The 16,550-nt window shown below is 44.1% G+C and overlaps 2 protein-coding genes across 5 annotated transcripts; one reads left to right on the top strand and one right to left on the bottom strand.

Moving 5' to 3' along the window:
- Positions 1 to 1,104: 1,104 nt before the first annotated feature.
- LOC107318711 (CDC42 small effector protein 2-B-like) lies at positions 1,105 to 13,064 on the bottom strand. Of its 4 annotated transcripts, none has more exons than XM_085515477.1 (4): positions 12,203 to 13,064; positions 10,623 to 10,797; positions 10,081 to 10,182; positions 1,105 to 9,505 (listed from the first exon to the last, which is right to left on the bottom strand). In XM_085515477.1, exons 2-4 carry the CDS (start codon positions 10,674 to 10,676, stop codon positions 9,431 to 9,433), a joined length of 231 nt encoding a protein of 76 aa, XP_085371603.1. In that variant the 5' UTR covers positions 10,677 to 10,797; positions 12,203 to 13,064; the 3' UTR covers positions 1,105 to 9,430. The 4 variants fall into 4 exon arrangements, with proteins under 4 accessions (XP_085371603.1, XP_085371600.1, XP_085371602.1 ...); XM_085515474.1 differs by having other exon boundaries at positions 6,619 to 9,505; positions 10,063 to 10,182; positions 12,196 to 12,994; XM_085515476.1 differs by having other exon boundaries at positions 6,619 to 9,505; positions 12,196 to 12,989.
- A 946-nt stretch (positions 13,065 to 14,010) lies between these two features.
- LOC107318743 (nicotinamide riboside kinase 2-like) lies at positions 14,011 to 16,480 on the top strand. The gene is made up of 8 exons (XM_015872940.3): positions 14,011 to 14,302; positions 14,496 to 14,586; positions 14,751 to 14,796; positions 14,911 to 15,097; positions 15,255 to 15,326; positions 15,798 to 15,904; positions 16,112 to 16,203; positions 16,304 to 16,480. The coding sequence occupies exons 1-8, from the start codon at positions 14,277 to 14,279 to the stop codon at positions 16,307 to 16,309; spliced, it is 627 nt and encodes a 208-aa protein (XP_015728426.1). The 5' UTR covers positions 14,011 to 14,276; the 3' UTR covers positions 16,310 to 16,480.
- The last annotated feature ends 70 nt before the right edge of the window (positions 16,481 to 16,550 follow it).

A 16,550-nucleotide genomic window follows, 5' to 3' on the forward strand; every position in this document is an offset into this window, starting at 1 on the left:
GCCCACGGCCGGGACAGAGCGGCCCCTTCCCTCGGCGCGGCGGGGACGGGCGGCCCCGGGCTCGGCCTGAGGGCGGCGCTGCGCTGCAATGCGGGGTATGGGTGCTCCGTGTCGCCGGGCTGCCCGCCTGCTCAGCAGCGCTTCATCTCGTCCCGTGCCTTCGCTGTGACTCTGTGCAGGCAGTTTCCCACCTGACAGCTCCGAGGCATTGGGCTTCTGTTACCTGATGCTGCCATTGCAAATCAAAGGGAGCAACCACTCTTACCCCATGGCTCCGCAGTGTTTCGCCTCGCTGCACTCTTTCTGGATGATGTGGATGCGAACATGAAGCCATGAGAGAGCAGCACAAGGGCCTGCAACAAGTGTCTGAGGGAACGGGCTCTCAATAAAGAGTGCTTTGGAGAAGGTGGGGTTTTTTGGATCTGAGAGCACTAGGACTGTGATGTGCACACTGTGAGAACCGCTGTGACACACAGGAAGGAGGCACACCAAAGCAGCTCAGTGATTTACCACTGAGGAAGTCATGCAACGTCTTTCAGTGAAGGTTTTTAGGAGCTTCAGGCCCTTCACAAAGGGCCTTTAGGCCACAACATAAGTACTGTGTTGAGTTCTGGGCCCCTCTCTACAAGAAAGTCATTGAGACCCTGGAGAGTGTCCAGAGTTGGGAAGAGGAGGCTCAGGGCTGACCTCATTGCTCTGTTTGACCACCAAAAAGGAGGCTGTAGTGAGCTGCGGGTTGGCCTCTTTTCCCAGGTAATTGGTGATAGGATGAGAGGGAATGCCTTCAAGTTGTACTGGGGTTGTTCAGGTTGGGTGTTAGGAAAATTGTATTCTCAGAAAGAGTGGTGAGGCATTGGGACAGGCTGCTCACAGCAGTGGTGGGAGAAACGTTTAGATGTGAGGCACATGGTTTAGTGGACAGTTGGACTACATGATCTCAGGTTTCTTCCAACCTTAAAGACTCTATGATCCGACAGATGTAGAAGGATGCTGTGCCAACATCTCAAATGTTAAATATGTTCCCTATAGTCCAGCAGGACTGTGCAGGTTGGAAACACGTGCAGGGAAGAGCCCTAATGCTAGTTCATGACCTGGGCATCCATATATCCTCCTTGGAAATCTTTATTGGCAATTTAAACAGTCCCTAAATTTAATGTTAGCTTTAACATTTAACCAGAAATCAAAACAGGTAACATAGTGTCAAAGTTCAGCAGAACGAGAAAAAAAAATGACGGTTATGTCTAACACCAGACAGAAGAAAATTAGGTTGCAAAGACCTTCTGAAGCTGGAGAATGACTTCAAGGCCTATAAGATTCCTTCCCCCTTCCCACACCCCCAGTATTCAATCTGAAATTCCTTATTTTGGATATAGCAAGGAGGGAAACTCCTGCCCACAGCTTCTACCTAAGCAGCATCAGATACCAACAAACCACCCCAAGAACTGCATCCTTCCGGAACTGCCATAATTACATCCATCAAAGAAAATAACAGAAACAACTCTCTCAGAAAAATCCCTTCCCTAAGCCAAACATTAACATGAAATAAATCCTGTAATGACTCAGGCATTCCTGCAGCATTTCAAAGCTTTAGGAACAGACACATCTAAAGCAGGTTTTGAGCACATTCGTTTGAAAGCAGAAACTAAGCTAAATAGCCATTAGCACAGAGAAGAAATTGTTTGAATAATAACATGCATATATTGTAATCCTTTTTGAAGAGATCATGAAATTACCCCTTCCTTCCACCTGCCTGTTTTCCACAACGTGCACACACTTCTGAACACAAATTATTTTGCACATTAGGAAATGCATCCGAAACATTTTCCATTCCAATGCCATTCTCCTGATTCTCCAGTTGCACTGGGAGCCGCTTTATGGGGTATTCTTTTTCATGCATATCAGCTTAGCTTTTAAATAAGCTTATCCCAACCAACTTGTCTTTTCTGCTCCTTTTCCTATATCTCTCCATCCATTTCAATCTGTTCTGCTGTTAAATTCAAGTTACTATCCACTAATTTTGAGTGAAATACTGTAAACAGAAGATTGTTGCCTCGTTAGGTAGGCGACTTACAAGGGTGGCTATCAGCATCAAACACTCAAAAGAAAATACAATGCATGATGTTTAAAGGGCTAACATTGTAATTAAGAGACTAGACTTTTCACATTGAACAGTTATTTCATTAAAAATCAGTAATGCAGGGATTCGGGGTTAATTAACACACAGGCTTCAAAAGGACTGAATTTTTAATGTGTTAATTTCTAAGAACTAAGAGAGAACAGAGACTCAAACACTCAACATAAATATATTCATAGGAAAACTAAGCAAAGGGCAGAGTAATAGGGCAAAATAAAGCAGGTGGCACGAAAAAGGAAGCGGTTCAACCAAAGCAAATTCTACCACCCGAGAAAGTCTTGTCTCTTTCACAGTGAAACCTCTTGATTAAAGTGACACGGGGAACATTGTTTTTGGAAGATGCCATCTCTGAGAGATGTACCCACACGGCAAAAAGGAGAACATACAGAACAGCCTGACATCTTCATCTCCTCTCAATAAAATGATCCAAAACACAGTAATGCTGGCAGTTAAGCATTATTTACTCATACAAACACGCATCTAGCAACTTCTCCCCATGTGCTAACAGCCTTATCTGAGCATCAGTTAATGTTAATCTACACTATCAAGAGGTGCCTTAGTTTGCTGGACATTATACAGCAGAGAAAACAGCCAATTTAAATGGTGTTTTCAAAGGTAATGTTTAAAGTAGTTAAGAGCAACTAGGGAAAGCCTTCCTCACATGCCATTATGCAGCAAGGTCACATTAGCATGCATTAAGGAAGCACTGGAAGCCTTACTTCTGAATTATATTTTCAAGTTTGTGTCATACCCTCAAAGGTATTGAGTCAGGTTTTAATCTTCCCTGATGGTAGAGACTGTGTGGGTAAACACGGATAACTGCATTTAAAAGCACGCTACTTTCTCTACTAATTTGCAGCTTTAGCACTTCCTGAGGCTCAACCTACAAGCTTACAGATATTATTTTTAATAGATTTATATCTACAGAAAGTGGGATTGCTTTGATTGATCTACAAATCCTTAGTTTCAGACAGCTCACTATGAAGAGGTTAATTACTCATTATCTGAATAGTTTCTTTTCACCTCTGGTCAAGCAAGTGATGTGAAAGGTCCACATCTTTCTTAAGGACCAGCAGGATCAGATGCATGTAAATACACCATCACAAAAAATCCTATAATCAAACACTTTTTCTAATTATTTGACGAAGTATCTAAAATTAGTCATCCACTTGTATGGGCCAATGTCAGCTCTATCAGCACACCCAGAAAGTGCAGAAGTGGCCTTGAGTTCAGTTCCTACCCTTCACTAAGCCAGACAAACTTGTTTCAGTGTAAAAGAATGGATTATTTTCTTCCACATTACTTAAGACGCAAGGTCTGTCTACATACACATTTAACCATGTATTATATATGCAATTAAATATTCCATCCAGTATTGGATGGATTGTTCAAAATCTGAGAAAATTAACAATAAAAGATAGAATTCATCTTGAATTTCTTTTTCCTGAATAAAGGTGGACATCTGGAAATAAAAAAAACCTTGGCTTTGTCCACATTGGATTTACATGGAAGTATCTGAGGAAACACATAATGGGAATAAGATTCTTATGACACCAATTTTACCTTGATTTAATAGAATTCAGAACAGGCTGTCTGAGCAGAGTTTCAGAACAGCTTTGTTGCCCTGAACTCACAGTTCAGATGATGAGCTGAATTGTGCCTGGAGCTGAAAATCAGTGTTCTTGTCTGTCTGTGACAAGTCTCTCCTAAACAGCATTAAAACTAGATTAAGAAAACTTCCCATTTCAGCTACATTTCTGTGACAGGGCGCACAAAAACAGAACAAGTTGTTCAGTAGCCATACTGCAATGTTTAATTAGTTCATTAGCACTGAGTAGATGTGATACAGAGCCGTGAGAGTGCCAGCACCCCAGACTCCCTGAAAGGGCACAATTCTTAATTCTAACATGATTTTGCTCAGCTGGAAGCTTCCAGGAGAAGACAGCAGTCCTCGCTCAGTATCAAGCACCTCACGCTGTGTGCTCTTTTGGCACAAGAACACACAGTGGTAATGCCCTCCCCACTCAGAAGTGCCCTCACTGGTTTCTTTCATGCTTCCTTTCTTTGCACAGCATCAGGAGCAGAGGTCTGGCTGAAAGCTGTTGTAGGTACCTCCTGGTATCTCAGCCCACAGTGAGCACAGAACATCACTCAGACCCCCTCAGACAGGAGGAAGTCTCCATCACCTTTCAGCTCCAACCTGTCCACACTTTTCCAATGCCTGGAAACTGAGCACCAGATTGATCCAGTTAATTTCCCTGAGATTCTGGCAGCACTGTAAACTGAAGTCAAATACCCTTTAGCACCACTTATTTTAACTCTAAGTTTTCTTTGCTTGGTATTCATGCAGGCTGTGGTGGGCACAGCAGGCCTCAGCATTCTGCCTCAGCTGTTACAGCAGCTCACATTTGTTAGAAAAAAGAATGCTGTCCTGTCTTCCAAACTCACACATGCCATCAGTCAGCAACTGCTGCACACAGAAAGAGCATTTGGGCTTTCTCCATATGAGCTGAAGACGCTGCAGAAAAGGCACACCAGCGGCCATTGGCATGGCATTGGCAGTCAGCATCACATTAAACAGTGCAAGTAGAAGGGTATAAAGTCCCAGCTTAGTCATGCATTTAAGTGCCCAATTTCCTCCATATACTAATTGTACACACCTTACCAATTTTCCACATTGATATTAAGAAAGCTGTCCTGTGCATGATAGGAAATGAACATTAACTTGCACACAGTCTGCTCTCTGCTCCTTCCTCATATACATATACCACAGTATTTCTCCATGGCTTCTACATCTGCTTCCCTTGTCTATCTCATTTTTTCTGTGGTTCCTGTACTTGCCTCTCCCACTTCCTTCTCTAAAGTATAAGGAACTAAGCAATAAACAAAGAGACTTTATTCTTTCATGTAGCAAAACACAACCCTGGCTCACAGCTGCATGTGGCGATAAATCAAAATCCATACCTTAAGGCTCAGTTGAAGAAACGACTCTCCAACAGGCCAGTTCTTAGAAAGATCGCATTCTGCACAGTACTGGGAAACTTCTTATATATACACACTGTAACCACGTGAATATCAACAGGGAAGCCACTGACAGAAGCAGCCTGGGCCTTACGTGCCATTGCTGTAGTTTGCCTGTAGACACAGAGCACCTCCTTAGGTGCTCAGGAACTTTGGGTATAGACAGAAGCATCTAAAATTGTGAATTTGAATCATTAAATGCCACTCTGAGTCTAAAATCTACTGAGTTAGCCCATATATTAATGCAGAAAGATACATAGTAAGAGTGGTTCTACAATTGCAAAGAGTTAAAATGCAGAGTCTCCCCTTTTTTGAAATGTGGATTATATCTATAAACGATTTATTCCAGGTAGCCTTGCTTTTCTAAAATCATTGTTCTATTTATGGTTTGTCTTCATTTTCTGCCTTGCTGCCAACCTGCAATGATCAACCAGAACAATTTTTATTTCAGGGCTCCACACCTTTGATGTTAACTCTTCCTTATCTGCATTACAGATTTAAGAACTGAAAGCTGACCACCACAACCCCAACTAGAAACACACTCTACTAAACTGTGCAAGTCAGTGTACAGCCAGTATTCCTTTTAACTAGTCCCACTGAAGAGTTTCCTCTCTTGAGAAAAGAAAATACAAAGAAACACAAGGAGGGAAGATCTAGCTTCTACCTCGTATTATCCTAATATGTAATAGTAATATCCTATATAACTGTCTAACTGTATCTGAATGATTTTACAGCATAGTGCTTTAAGAACCACAAACCGTCTGGAAGCCCTACAGGATCCCACTCACAGGAGGACATCTTACTGACACACCTGTAACACAGCACTATTTTTTCCCCTTGTTCACCTCATCTCTACACAGCAGTTTTAAGAGGCAGACAATGCATTCTTATCTTTCACTGTTAAGTTTTTATGGCAGTGTCACAGTGATAATAACAAAGTACATCCAAAGACAATCAAGCAGCCACGCAATCGTCTTCAAGTGGCAGATGTGATTTCTTGTAATGTTACTGTATTTAGTAACAGGTAATAAATTTTGCAACCATGGCTCCATGGAAATTCATATTGTTAAATTTCGCTTCTTGTCTTGTTCTTTGCAATTCTTGTCTATGCAGACTGGAAGCTACTGAACCACCTGGCAGTCCAACATGGCAAAGCCATACAAAGCAATAGCCCTACTGCATGGGTTACAAGCTACCACATCACAGGACAACTTGGAATGTAGAGTAATGCCATGCAATTTCTACAAGGCCACAGCAAGAGATAAGAGGACATGTTCGGTTGTGGAAAAGCAAAATACCTTTTCTAAAAGTTGACTGTAAGCTTAGTCAACAGCATGGAATTGTCAGTAAAGTACAGCAGGGACGTCACGCATTTGAAATCACAGCTGCTCTCCTCCACTCAGATGATATGCAGAGACAGCACTGAGACTCTGACAGACTCCATATGAAAGATTCAATCCTGCTCTGCTCAGAAGTTACTTTATTTCTGAGTATGAAAAAGAAATGATAAAAATGCCATTCACTCACAGCAGCAACTTTCAGCGCCACTCTGCACTGTTGGTGTAACTTAATCACAGCCTACAAGGCAGATGGACAAGTTTGATCCTTTGGTGTCATTCACTCTTTTTTCTTTTTCATTTTAACTTGGCTGAAATAAAATAATCAACAACACTCCATGCTGGCATAACAACTTGTATAGAGCAGTGACAGAACAGACTCGATGGCAAACTGTGCTCTCTAGTGGAGAAATGTGATTCTGCGCAGTAAAGTTGCAAGCCATGTTAATTCATCTACCTGACCAACAGATTTTCAGTGCAGAGAAAAATACCAAGAAATTCACTGTATGAACGGAGTGCAGTGCCTCTGTCAACAGATTTATTATGACCTAGTTTGGTTTATACTGCGTTACATGAGAGACTACAGCTAAATAAGGCTTCTAATTATACAACAAAGAAAAAGCCTGAGACATGCTTTTATGCTTGTTTACATTTAAAAAATAATGGCACCTTTAATGCAACAGCAAAACATTTCCTTTAATAACAGGACTACTAAGTTTACTTATATGTGGTCCTTGTTAATACCGTACAGTGTGATGAAGATGAGCTTTGTACCAGGTAGCACTGCTTGGTTTATAGAATGAAGACCGGGATTTTCCTACAAGTTTAATAACAAGATTATCTGTCTGTGTATTTTTAGCCATGAGAACTGACATGATCCCTGACTTCTTTACTTCTAGTTATGCATACACCACACCCTTATCTTAAAAATACACAGAATGGGTCTTCAGGATGTACTAATTCTTCTCCGGCTTGTTTTCTTATAACATTAAGAAAATACAACCCATTTTCTTCATCACAGCTCTTCTCTCACTGCTCTTTCTGGGTAAGTACAGACTAATGAACACATAAATTCAATTTAATAGCAGATTAGTTAGAATTTATCTTTTACGATAACTTGAGCTTTCTCAACAGTCTATAGAATTTAGCTTCTTTGAACTCTGCATCCTAACTAGGTTGCTGGAATGAGTCTGAGGTTAGAAGACAGAAATATGAAAGTGTTTAAAAAGCTACATTCATGATTAACATGCTGATTTTAAATGGTATTAAAATATCACATGTATTCTAGTTCAAAAGTAAGGATGTAGCAAGACATGGATATTAACATTCTATTTGATGTGGTTGCTGAATGTGACCATCAGCTGTTGAGTATTAAGTAACATTCTCTTCCTCTTTAGTCCTTGAAGATGAAATATGGGAAGGAAGCATGGGGAAAAAGTTTCTTTTGGGAACACACACAGAAACACAGAACTACCTTTCATGTTCTGACCTCCCTAATACACTGTATTACATGCTTTGCAGCACAAAACTATAGCAAAGCCAAGCGTTCAGATTGAAGCAGTATCATAAGCCTCATAAGCCATAAACAGAATCATACTATTAAAAATCTCCCTCGCAAGAAAACCTAGCTGGCAAATATTTTATTTCTAATGACAAAGGGTTGATGGCTGACCTTATGCCTGCAGCAAGAAGGGAAGAGTTCCAGTAACTTACAATATAACTGGTGCAGATTTTTCAGTAATTTAAACACTTGTATTTAGTTAATCCTATGACAGCAAGCAAATTTCCAAAGTCTCTACCCCAATACTCACTCATAATTTTGTCAGAGAGCAGTTGTCAGTGATTGGATAAGAGAGAAATCTAGCTCTATTTCACTAGTTTTAGCATATCACTTAAAAGAAATATTAATAAGAACTAAGTGAAAAACTGTAGTGTGGGTATGCCTAAATATTTGTATTTATGAAGTGCTGAAAGTCTCCGGCAGTTTCCGTTTAATATTCTCCTGTCTCTGTCACTTAAACCATACTTTAAGTAAAAACCACATATAATAAAAACTTCATCTGAGAGAAGAGTGTTGAAATTAAGAAGGCAGAATCTGGAGATATCCCTTCAAATTCTGTAAAGCTATTGCTATAGATAGGTTATAATTGAGTGATATTAAAGTAGGTTTTGTTTAAAATTCAATAGCAGTTGTGCAAAATTAGCATACACTGGGGAGCATATTGTTATTAGCATTGCTGCATTAACACCCATCAGTTACACTTTGAGGAGGGGAGTAGTTAAGAGAAATGCTCGTTTTCCTGAGTTGGTTGGTCTGCAAAACTTGCATTTTTAACTATAAAATCTTTATCACAGAAGGCAGAAGTTCCACTAGTTTTTGCAGACTAAACTAGAGTTTGTTCACTATCAAAAGCCTCGGAGAAATAAAACAATCAAACAAGAAAAAACCCCAAATCACTGCTCAGTTGAATTATGTCTCAGGTTGTAAATGATCCAAGAATTAGGTCAAAAGTTGTATTGTAGACTGAGATACTACCTAGAAATTCAATCTATCCCATGTAAGAAGTGCAAACATCTTGTCTTTCAAATAAAATCAGTCTCTGCATTTTTGAAGAGAAAGACAAACCAAAACCCCAGGCAATTCAAACTGCCTTCCTATCCCATCCTACAAGGCAAATTTGAGGTTTTTGGGACACAGTTAGGAAGTCATCTACAGTGACAAACTACAATTGCTACTACAGCACCGCCAAGACCACTTCCAGGGTAATTTACAGTAACTCCTTCAGAAGCTATTGTGCAAAGAACGCAAAAGCTTGCACTGACCTATTAGAATTTAAGTACTCTCTATACTCCATGATAAAGAGGTTTTAGTGAATCTGAAAGCACAGTCCAGGAGACTTTTGTAAGACAGAGCAGATGTCAGCCTTCTTTCAATTTCCTATAGCTCAGCAGCTGTAGAAGTGCCGTTTGTGTAGCCACCTTTAGATTTCATGTGGTCCTGAATTGATACAGCCTAAGAAAAAAGAAAAAAAGAACATTTAGAATTAAAACATTCATCCTTTAAAAACTGCTCTGACAACCAGGCTTTATAAATATTCATTTATTTAATTAATTTTACTCTGAGCAGCCTGGTCTAGTGGTTGGCTGCCCTGCCCATGGGTCATTATGGTCCTTTTCAACCTAGGCCATTCAATGATAAGGAAGCAGCTGAGCCACTTGTTTACAGTGCTGGGTTCCAACAGTAATGGGGAAAAGTAGCAACTAAACCCAGAACTTTTAAATATTTTAAGTCAGTGCATGAAATGGGTCTCACAGTCCCAAATTCAATTACTCTCACATCCTTCACTCTGACACAGCTTTAACTGGTGATGTGAAACCTGGACCTGTCAAGAGCTTCCACAAAATCATTATCCCAGCAGGTTCCTATCCGATACAATGACACTGGGGAATAGATTCTCTTGCTGAACATGTACAAACCAAGGGACAATTCTGTTTTTTCCTCTCATACTTTTATCTATTATTTTAGGATGTACCAGCTATACAGGCTGCTGAAGTAAGATCTCTGCTTACCCAAGAATGCGCACTTACTGATGAGAAGTCACCACTCATCTCTCTTATCCCCACATGTGCATTGTGAACAAAGTTCATCGGTTCTCCTATCATGTTCCGGTCCAATCGCTGATGCCTCTTCTACGAGAAAGAAGATATCTCATGTCTTTACTCAGAAAATAAGAATTAGCTTTCAGGCAGAAACAAGCAGCCAGTTAAAAAACAACAAAGTCAGCACTGCCACACTTAAGTGACTCATGGCAACATAGCTGAAGTTTCTGGCTGCTCACAGTAGGGGAGGCTCAAACTCACCTTTATTACTGTTATTTGATATTCAGCAAAAGGTTGGGAAAGCCATTCCCCTTCAAGCAGGGGCTGAGACTACAAGCAGTCACATAGACAAAGCTTCTGGATAAAATACATGCAGTTCAAACACAGCATAACACATTTTTAGTATTTACATTACTTATTATCTCATTTAATCAAAAGAACATGACAATGACAGCGTTTCCCATATAAACAAAAGACAACATTATGAATCAGGAAATCAGAAAAGAGATGACAGCTGTGCATCCACCTACCGGCTGGGGCTGCTCACCATTGCACCAGTTAAAGCAAACCAGGAACTCAGTCATTGTATCTTTTCAGCAGGTCGTAAGGTCTCCTTATTGAATTATTTCTCTGAAGTGAGTTTAGGAAGGAATCGCTTCTGTAGATTCACAGGTAAAGATCACAGACAGTATCTGACAGGTATACCTGGAAAAAGTTTATTGTTTAATTTATATGAAAATGCAGAAGTTTTGTAGCACTTATTGAGCTCCAGGCACTGCAACAAGACTAAAGCAAGAGCATAAAACTGGCTTAAACATATCCGCACAGAAGAGTGGGGTCAATTTAAAGATCAGTGTGTTCCTATCAGAAATCAGCCCTTGGAGGTGCACGTTTATTCCCAGACAGACAGTAGAATATATCCTGGTTTCTTTACAGAAGTGTAATTACAGCAACATGACAATTACATTAAGTCCTCTTCAACAGTAGATGGCCCTGCTGCAGGTAGAGCTTGCCAGAGCTTCTCAACTCTTTTAGTGTTTCCAGAGATAATAGCTTGAAGAGACAACAGACTGAATGCTTAAGCTTTATAAACAGTTGCAAGAGAAAGTCTTCTTTCATCTTCTGTAGTAAAGAGAATTCTACAAACCCAAAAAGCCCTTAGACCACAAAAAAAACTTATATCAGCAACAGAAGCTGTTAATCAGACAAAGCCTAGAGCCTCCCAGAACACAGAACTGTTAACACAGCAGTCATAAGCCAGAGGCACAAACAGGAAATCTCCCTGGCTGCAGCACCCTAAAGCTGTGATAAAACCCAACTTTCCAGGTTTAGGGATTCATAAGCTCCTTCAAATAAAATTCAGGGCTCTGGAGGAGCCTTTCATAACAACCTTTTCATATCCCAGATTATTAAAGCAAGATACTACCAGGTTAATCTATTTAAAAGCTTTTTAAAAGGCTTACAGCTTAACAGAATTTGCAACATTACAAATGCAGACATTCTGAATTAACACTGAAATCTCCTCACTGTGTGTGAACTCCCCCTTCGCAGGCATCTCTTGTGCAGCCCTGCAGTGGTGTGATTAGCACTTCTATTTCTTCCACCCCTGGAGCTTTCCCTCACCTCCTCACTTCTCACACTTCAAGCAGGTTTGTTAAATTTCTGCCATTTATCTGTCAGAACTTTTGTTCCATTCGCCTCTTAGCTGTAGGTGCCCGGTATGATGCATTATTGCAGAATGCAAAGCTTCCATTTCATATTGGATGGTTTTAATACAACTCATTCTCTGACTAAATTACCATTTTCCACTCACTTCGTCCTCTTACTCAGACCATTATCACCGCTGTGTGAGCACAGTAAAGGCACCGTGGCCCCATAGGAACATGCAGAAATCAAGGCTGTAGCCTACACTTTGCATTAGTCACAGACTGTTCGGGTTTATTTCATGTTAAGGAGGCCATCAAATCTACAGTCTTCTTTAAAATCATACAGCATGTTTGTACCCCAATAACCTACCCCGCAAGCAGCTTACTGAGAGTCTATCAGCATCAAATCACACGGGGACACCTCCCCAGCCCCCCCTGCCTTCAGCCCCGTGCTCACCGTGTACCTGTGCCTCCACAGGCGTCCCACTGCTCGTCCTTCAAGTGCTGGTGTGCAGCCAGCTCCCGGCTTGGCAGCCCCGGCACATTTGCAGCTCGTGTCCCTGGCCTGCAATGCTGATGGTTAAAAGGGCTTATTCAGCGCAGGTCCATGCCCTCTTCACTTCAGAACTTGCTGCATTAGTCTGTGTTGCAGCGTGCTTCAGACTCACTACAGGTGTCAGAAAAGGAGAACGGGAGCCAGCACAGCACTGTGGTTTGGCACGAGATTGGTGCAGCAGCGCGGCTCCCCCAGCAGCACTGTACAGCCCGTGGCTCAATTCCACGCCTGCGGCAGCTCTGCAGGTGTCATCCCAGTGAACCGCAGCACCGCACTCCTTCCTGTTGTGCCTGACAGCTGAGCTCCTCTTTTCCTCTGCACGGGTCAGGGGATCATCCTCCAGAGCAGGAACGTCCGTGTGCAGCCACGGGGCACCACCTTCCACCCAGGGACTCAAGGTTTCCACAATAACTGCAAGTATTTAAAAACAAATCTCCACGCGTTCAGGCGCAGCCACGAGTAATAAAAGCCAACCAGAATCCCAAAACCACAGAGAAAACAACATTTTGTCACCGTTGGCACAGGGACCAGAAGCGGACAATATCCTGTTGTTCTGCCTCTCTATTTTTCCCCACAGCAGCACTATCGTCAAGAAGAGAGAGACAAAGGGCCGGGGGAACGGCTAGCACGCGTAGACACAGCTGCTGAATGCGAGGGGCAGGGCATGGCTGTGCTGACACACAGTGCCTGAATCCCACACAGCCTTTACTGAGTGTTACAGTCCGACTGCCCTATCGTTGCTCTGCAGTTATCGCTCACAAGGCGTTATCATCCCCCAGTGGCTGCGTGCTCCGTGTCTGAGTGGAGGGGTACGGCAAGAGGCAGAGCTCCTCATGCTGCTATATAAAAAACAGGCTTTGGACGTGATGTGAAACGTGAAGAGTGCAGCAAAATGATTCTGTTTGGTAAAAAGATTTAGAACAAAATAACAGCAAGAAAATACGTTGTGGAAGAACCTTAGAGCCCAACAGGTGTGGATTATTGACACGGTTTGGGCTCAGTGCCTGACTACACAGCACAGCACAGCGGCCTGCTGCCACACGGGCCTTGTGCGACCAACGCCCACAGCGCGGGCACAGCCGAGGCTGCTGAGCGCCACCGCCGGCACGGCCGGGCCGAGCCGAACCGTGTCAGCAAACCAGCACCGGTACCGGCACCGGCACGGCGCTACGGGACGCGCCCGCCTGAGCTCGGCTCGGGCCCGAGGGCGGGACGTGACCTTGACCGCGGATGGAGGATGGAAGAGCGCAGCAGAGCGCAGCACGGCCTGCACGGCAGCGGCCTCACGGCGCAGCTCCGACCGGCCGCGATGCCGGCAACGATGCCTCATATCGGCTGTGCCGGCAGTGCCGGCTGTGCGCTATGTTTGCTATATGCGCTATGTTTGCTCTGTGCGCTGTGCGCTCTGTGTCCGCCGTGCCCGCCCTTTGGCCGCTCATTGCGGCAGCACGGAACCACTTCTCCACCCCCCCCCCCCCCCCCCGGGCCCTCCCGTCGCGCAGCGCCGCCCTGTGACCACACCCGCCCTCAGCTCCACGGCCAATAAGCGCCACCCAGCGGCCGAGCCGCGGCCCTATCAGGAGCGAGGCGAGCTCTCCCTGCCCAATGGGCGCCGGGCGCACGGCGTCTCGGGCTCACCATTGGCCGCGGCCGGGCGGCAGGCGCCCAATAGGCGCGCGGCAGCTCAGGGAAGCCCCGTGCGGCGGGTGCCGTTGTCCCTTTGCGGAGCGCTGCGCTGCGGTGCCGGCCCTGCTGCTCCTGCTCCCGGCCATGGCGCTGCCCGGCAGTTGACGTTGGGCTTCTCCCCTTCTTCCATCTCCTCTCTCTGTCCCTTCCTTCCTTCCCTCTCCTCCCCGGGTCCCGGCTCAGGCACGTGGGCGGCCGCTACCGGCGACCCCGAGTCCCCGGCCCCGTCCTCCTTCCCTCCCTTCCCCCCCCGGAACAGGCTGTAGCGGTCGGGCCGGGCGGCTGCGGGCCGCGCCATGAACATCATCATCGGCATCGGCGGGTGAGCGGCGGGCGGGGCCGGGTGGTACCGGGTGGTTCTGGTGGTTCCGGGTGGTTCCGGTGGTTCCGGTTGTTCCGGTGGTTCCGCAGTGCGGGGCGCGGCGCGTCGGGGCTGAAGGCGCCGCGTGGATCCGCGCGCACGTGGCCGAGGGGCGCCGCCCCGGGCCGGCAGTGACCGTCTCGCTCCGTCCCAGGGTGACCAACGGCGGTAAGACCACCCTGACCCGCCGGCTGATGCAGGCCCTGCCCAACTGCAGCGTGGTGCACCAGGACGACTTCTTCAAGGTGAGTGTGTTCGCTGCCCGCTGGGCGGCGGCGTTATCGCGCCTCGTTCCCAGCGCCCGTTATCTGCGGGGCTGGGGCAGCTCCAAATCCCGCTCTGTGTAATCCTTCCTGCTTTGTGCCGAGCCTGGCACCAACCAAACGGCTTCTTGTTATTGCTGTTACAGCCTCAAGATGAAATAGAAGTTGAAGATGGCTTTAAGCAGTACGATGGTAAGGTCTCTCTCCAGCATTATTGAACAGCGTAACTCCGATTTAATACTTTGATCCTTCTTGGTGCTGACTGATAGAGCCGGTGCTCTGTCTAACGATAGTGTTTCGTCTCAGTGATCAGTGCATTAGATATGGAGGCGATGATGAGCACCATCAACGCTTGGATAAAGAACCCGGTCAAGTTTGAACGCTCTCATGGGATCAACAACACACTGGATGCCCAGATCTCACCAGACAGACAGGGAGGAGATGAAGCGATCCACATCCTTATTGTTGAGGGCTTCCTGCTTTACACCTACAGGTACACACAGTATGACTTTACCAAGGGTGCCAGTATTGACTGATGTGAGTTCAGGTGTCACAGCATGAAGCACGCACCAGACAGAAGAGACAGGTGTGGTTTTCCCTTCCTGTTCATTGGTACAGACAAGCTGTAACCCAGCACACATCTCTTTCAGGCCCCTGATTGATGTATTCCACCATCGGTACTTTCTTTCCATTCCGTATGAAGAGTGTAAAAGGAGAAGAAGGTGAGTTTCTTTGTAAATTCCTCTGTTAGCCCAGTAACATCTTCAGCAGCTCAAGACTTAGTTTTTCCTTAAAGCTCTTTTTTACTTTGACAGGGTAAACAATAACGTAGTTTAGTTACTATGTTGAAAAACCATATTTCCTCCCAGCAACCAAACCCCACGGTTTTTTATCAGACTATTGTGAACAGATAACTATCTCACCCAAACTTCTGCAGCCTTAGGAGAAGGCTGTTCATGAACACCAACATCAATCATCTAGGAATCATTTCTGCATCTTGCAAACTTCAAACCTTCACATTTCAACTTCTTTTGGCACCTCTCTGCTTGCTGGTGGTAGCACTGTTGATAAGGTTAAAACTACGCTGAATGAAATGCATTCAAAATAGGGTGTAGAAAAACTTGAGTGCACATGATGTAATTTGCCTGAGCTGTAATTAGACTGCTCTTGACTAACACTGTGTTCATTTATAGTTCAAGGAATTACACTGTACCCGATCCACCTGGGTTGTTCGATGGTCACGTTTGGCCTATGTATGTAAAGCACAGGAAGATAATGGAAGATATTGGTGTTGATGTGGGTAAGTCTTTAATAACAGGAGCACTTTAATAAGGCTGTTAAAAAGCTCTTTCTTTAAACCCAGGATATATGTATGTATATGATCTGAAACTGTTGGGTGGAGTATGTTTTTTCCAGTAAGGCAAATGCATGCTCTTCAAATTAGAATCTGACAGGGTTAGATAAGCATAATTCTATTATAGCTCTCATTATATATTCTTACTTTAAGTGCACTTGAATGGAACAAAATCCAAGGAAGAACTGTTTAATGAGGTATATGGACAGATCCAAAATAAGATTGAAGAGCTACTTAACATGCAGGTACGTCTTCATGCTTCTAACTCCAGGGTAACCCTTTTAAAAGCTATGTACAAAAAGCACGAAGCTGTAACTTGAAAAGTATTCATGTCTTTCTGTTTAGAAATAAGCTTCCACTGATTCTTGTGACTGAAGATGACTCCTGTTTGCTCTGCGCTGTCTACCTGACTGCCACTGAAGTTCCAGCTTCTGAAGACTCAACTCCTGAAATTGGCTTCATTGAGTTTTCTCCTAAAACTGAGTTACATATGGTCATTAATTAAAAAGCATTTTCCCCTCAGCTGTCATCTTAATTTGTGCTTGAGCCTAGTAGCTGGCCTCATGCGACTTAAGTCTTGTTACCATCTAGT

Source organism: Coturnix japonica, chromosome 14 (assembly GCF_054131305.1).
Source record: "Coturnix japonica strain WE chromosome 14, WE-NBRP24, whole genome shotgun sequence".
Classification (NCBI taxonomy): Eukaryota; Metazoa; Chordata; class Aves; order Galliformes; family Phasianidae; genus Coturnix; species Coturnix japonica.

Coding starts and splice junctions, on each gene's coding strand:
- LOC107318743 (XM_015872940.3), top strand. CDS start 14,277: ATGAACATCATCATCGGCATCGGCGG. Junction 14,797..14,910: donor TGGCTTTAAGCAGTACGATG/GTAAGGTCTCTC, acceptor GTTTCGTCTCAG/TGATCAGTGCATTAGATATG. Junction 15,098..15,254: donor TTCCTGCTTTACACCTACAG/GTACACACAGTA, acceptor CATCTCTTTCAG/GCCCCTGATTGATGTATTCC.
- LOC107318711 (XM_085515474.1), bottom strand. CDS start 10,676: ATGACTGAGTTCCTGGTTTGCTTTAACTGGTGCAATGGTGAGCAGCCC. Junction 10,183..10,622: donor ATGGTGAGCAGCCCCAGCCG/GTAGGTGGATGC, acceptor TCTTTCTCGTAG/AAGAGGCATCAGCGATTGGA. Junction 9,506..10,062: donor CAGTAAGTGCGCATTCTTGG/GTAAGCAGAGAT, acceptor CTTTTTTCTTAG/GCTGTATCAATTCAGGACCA.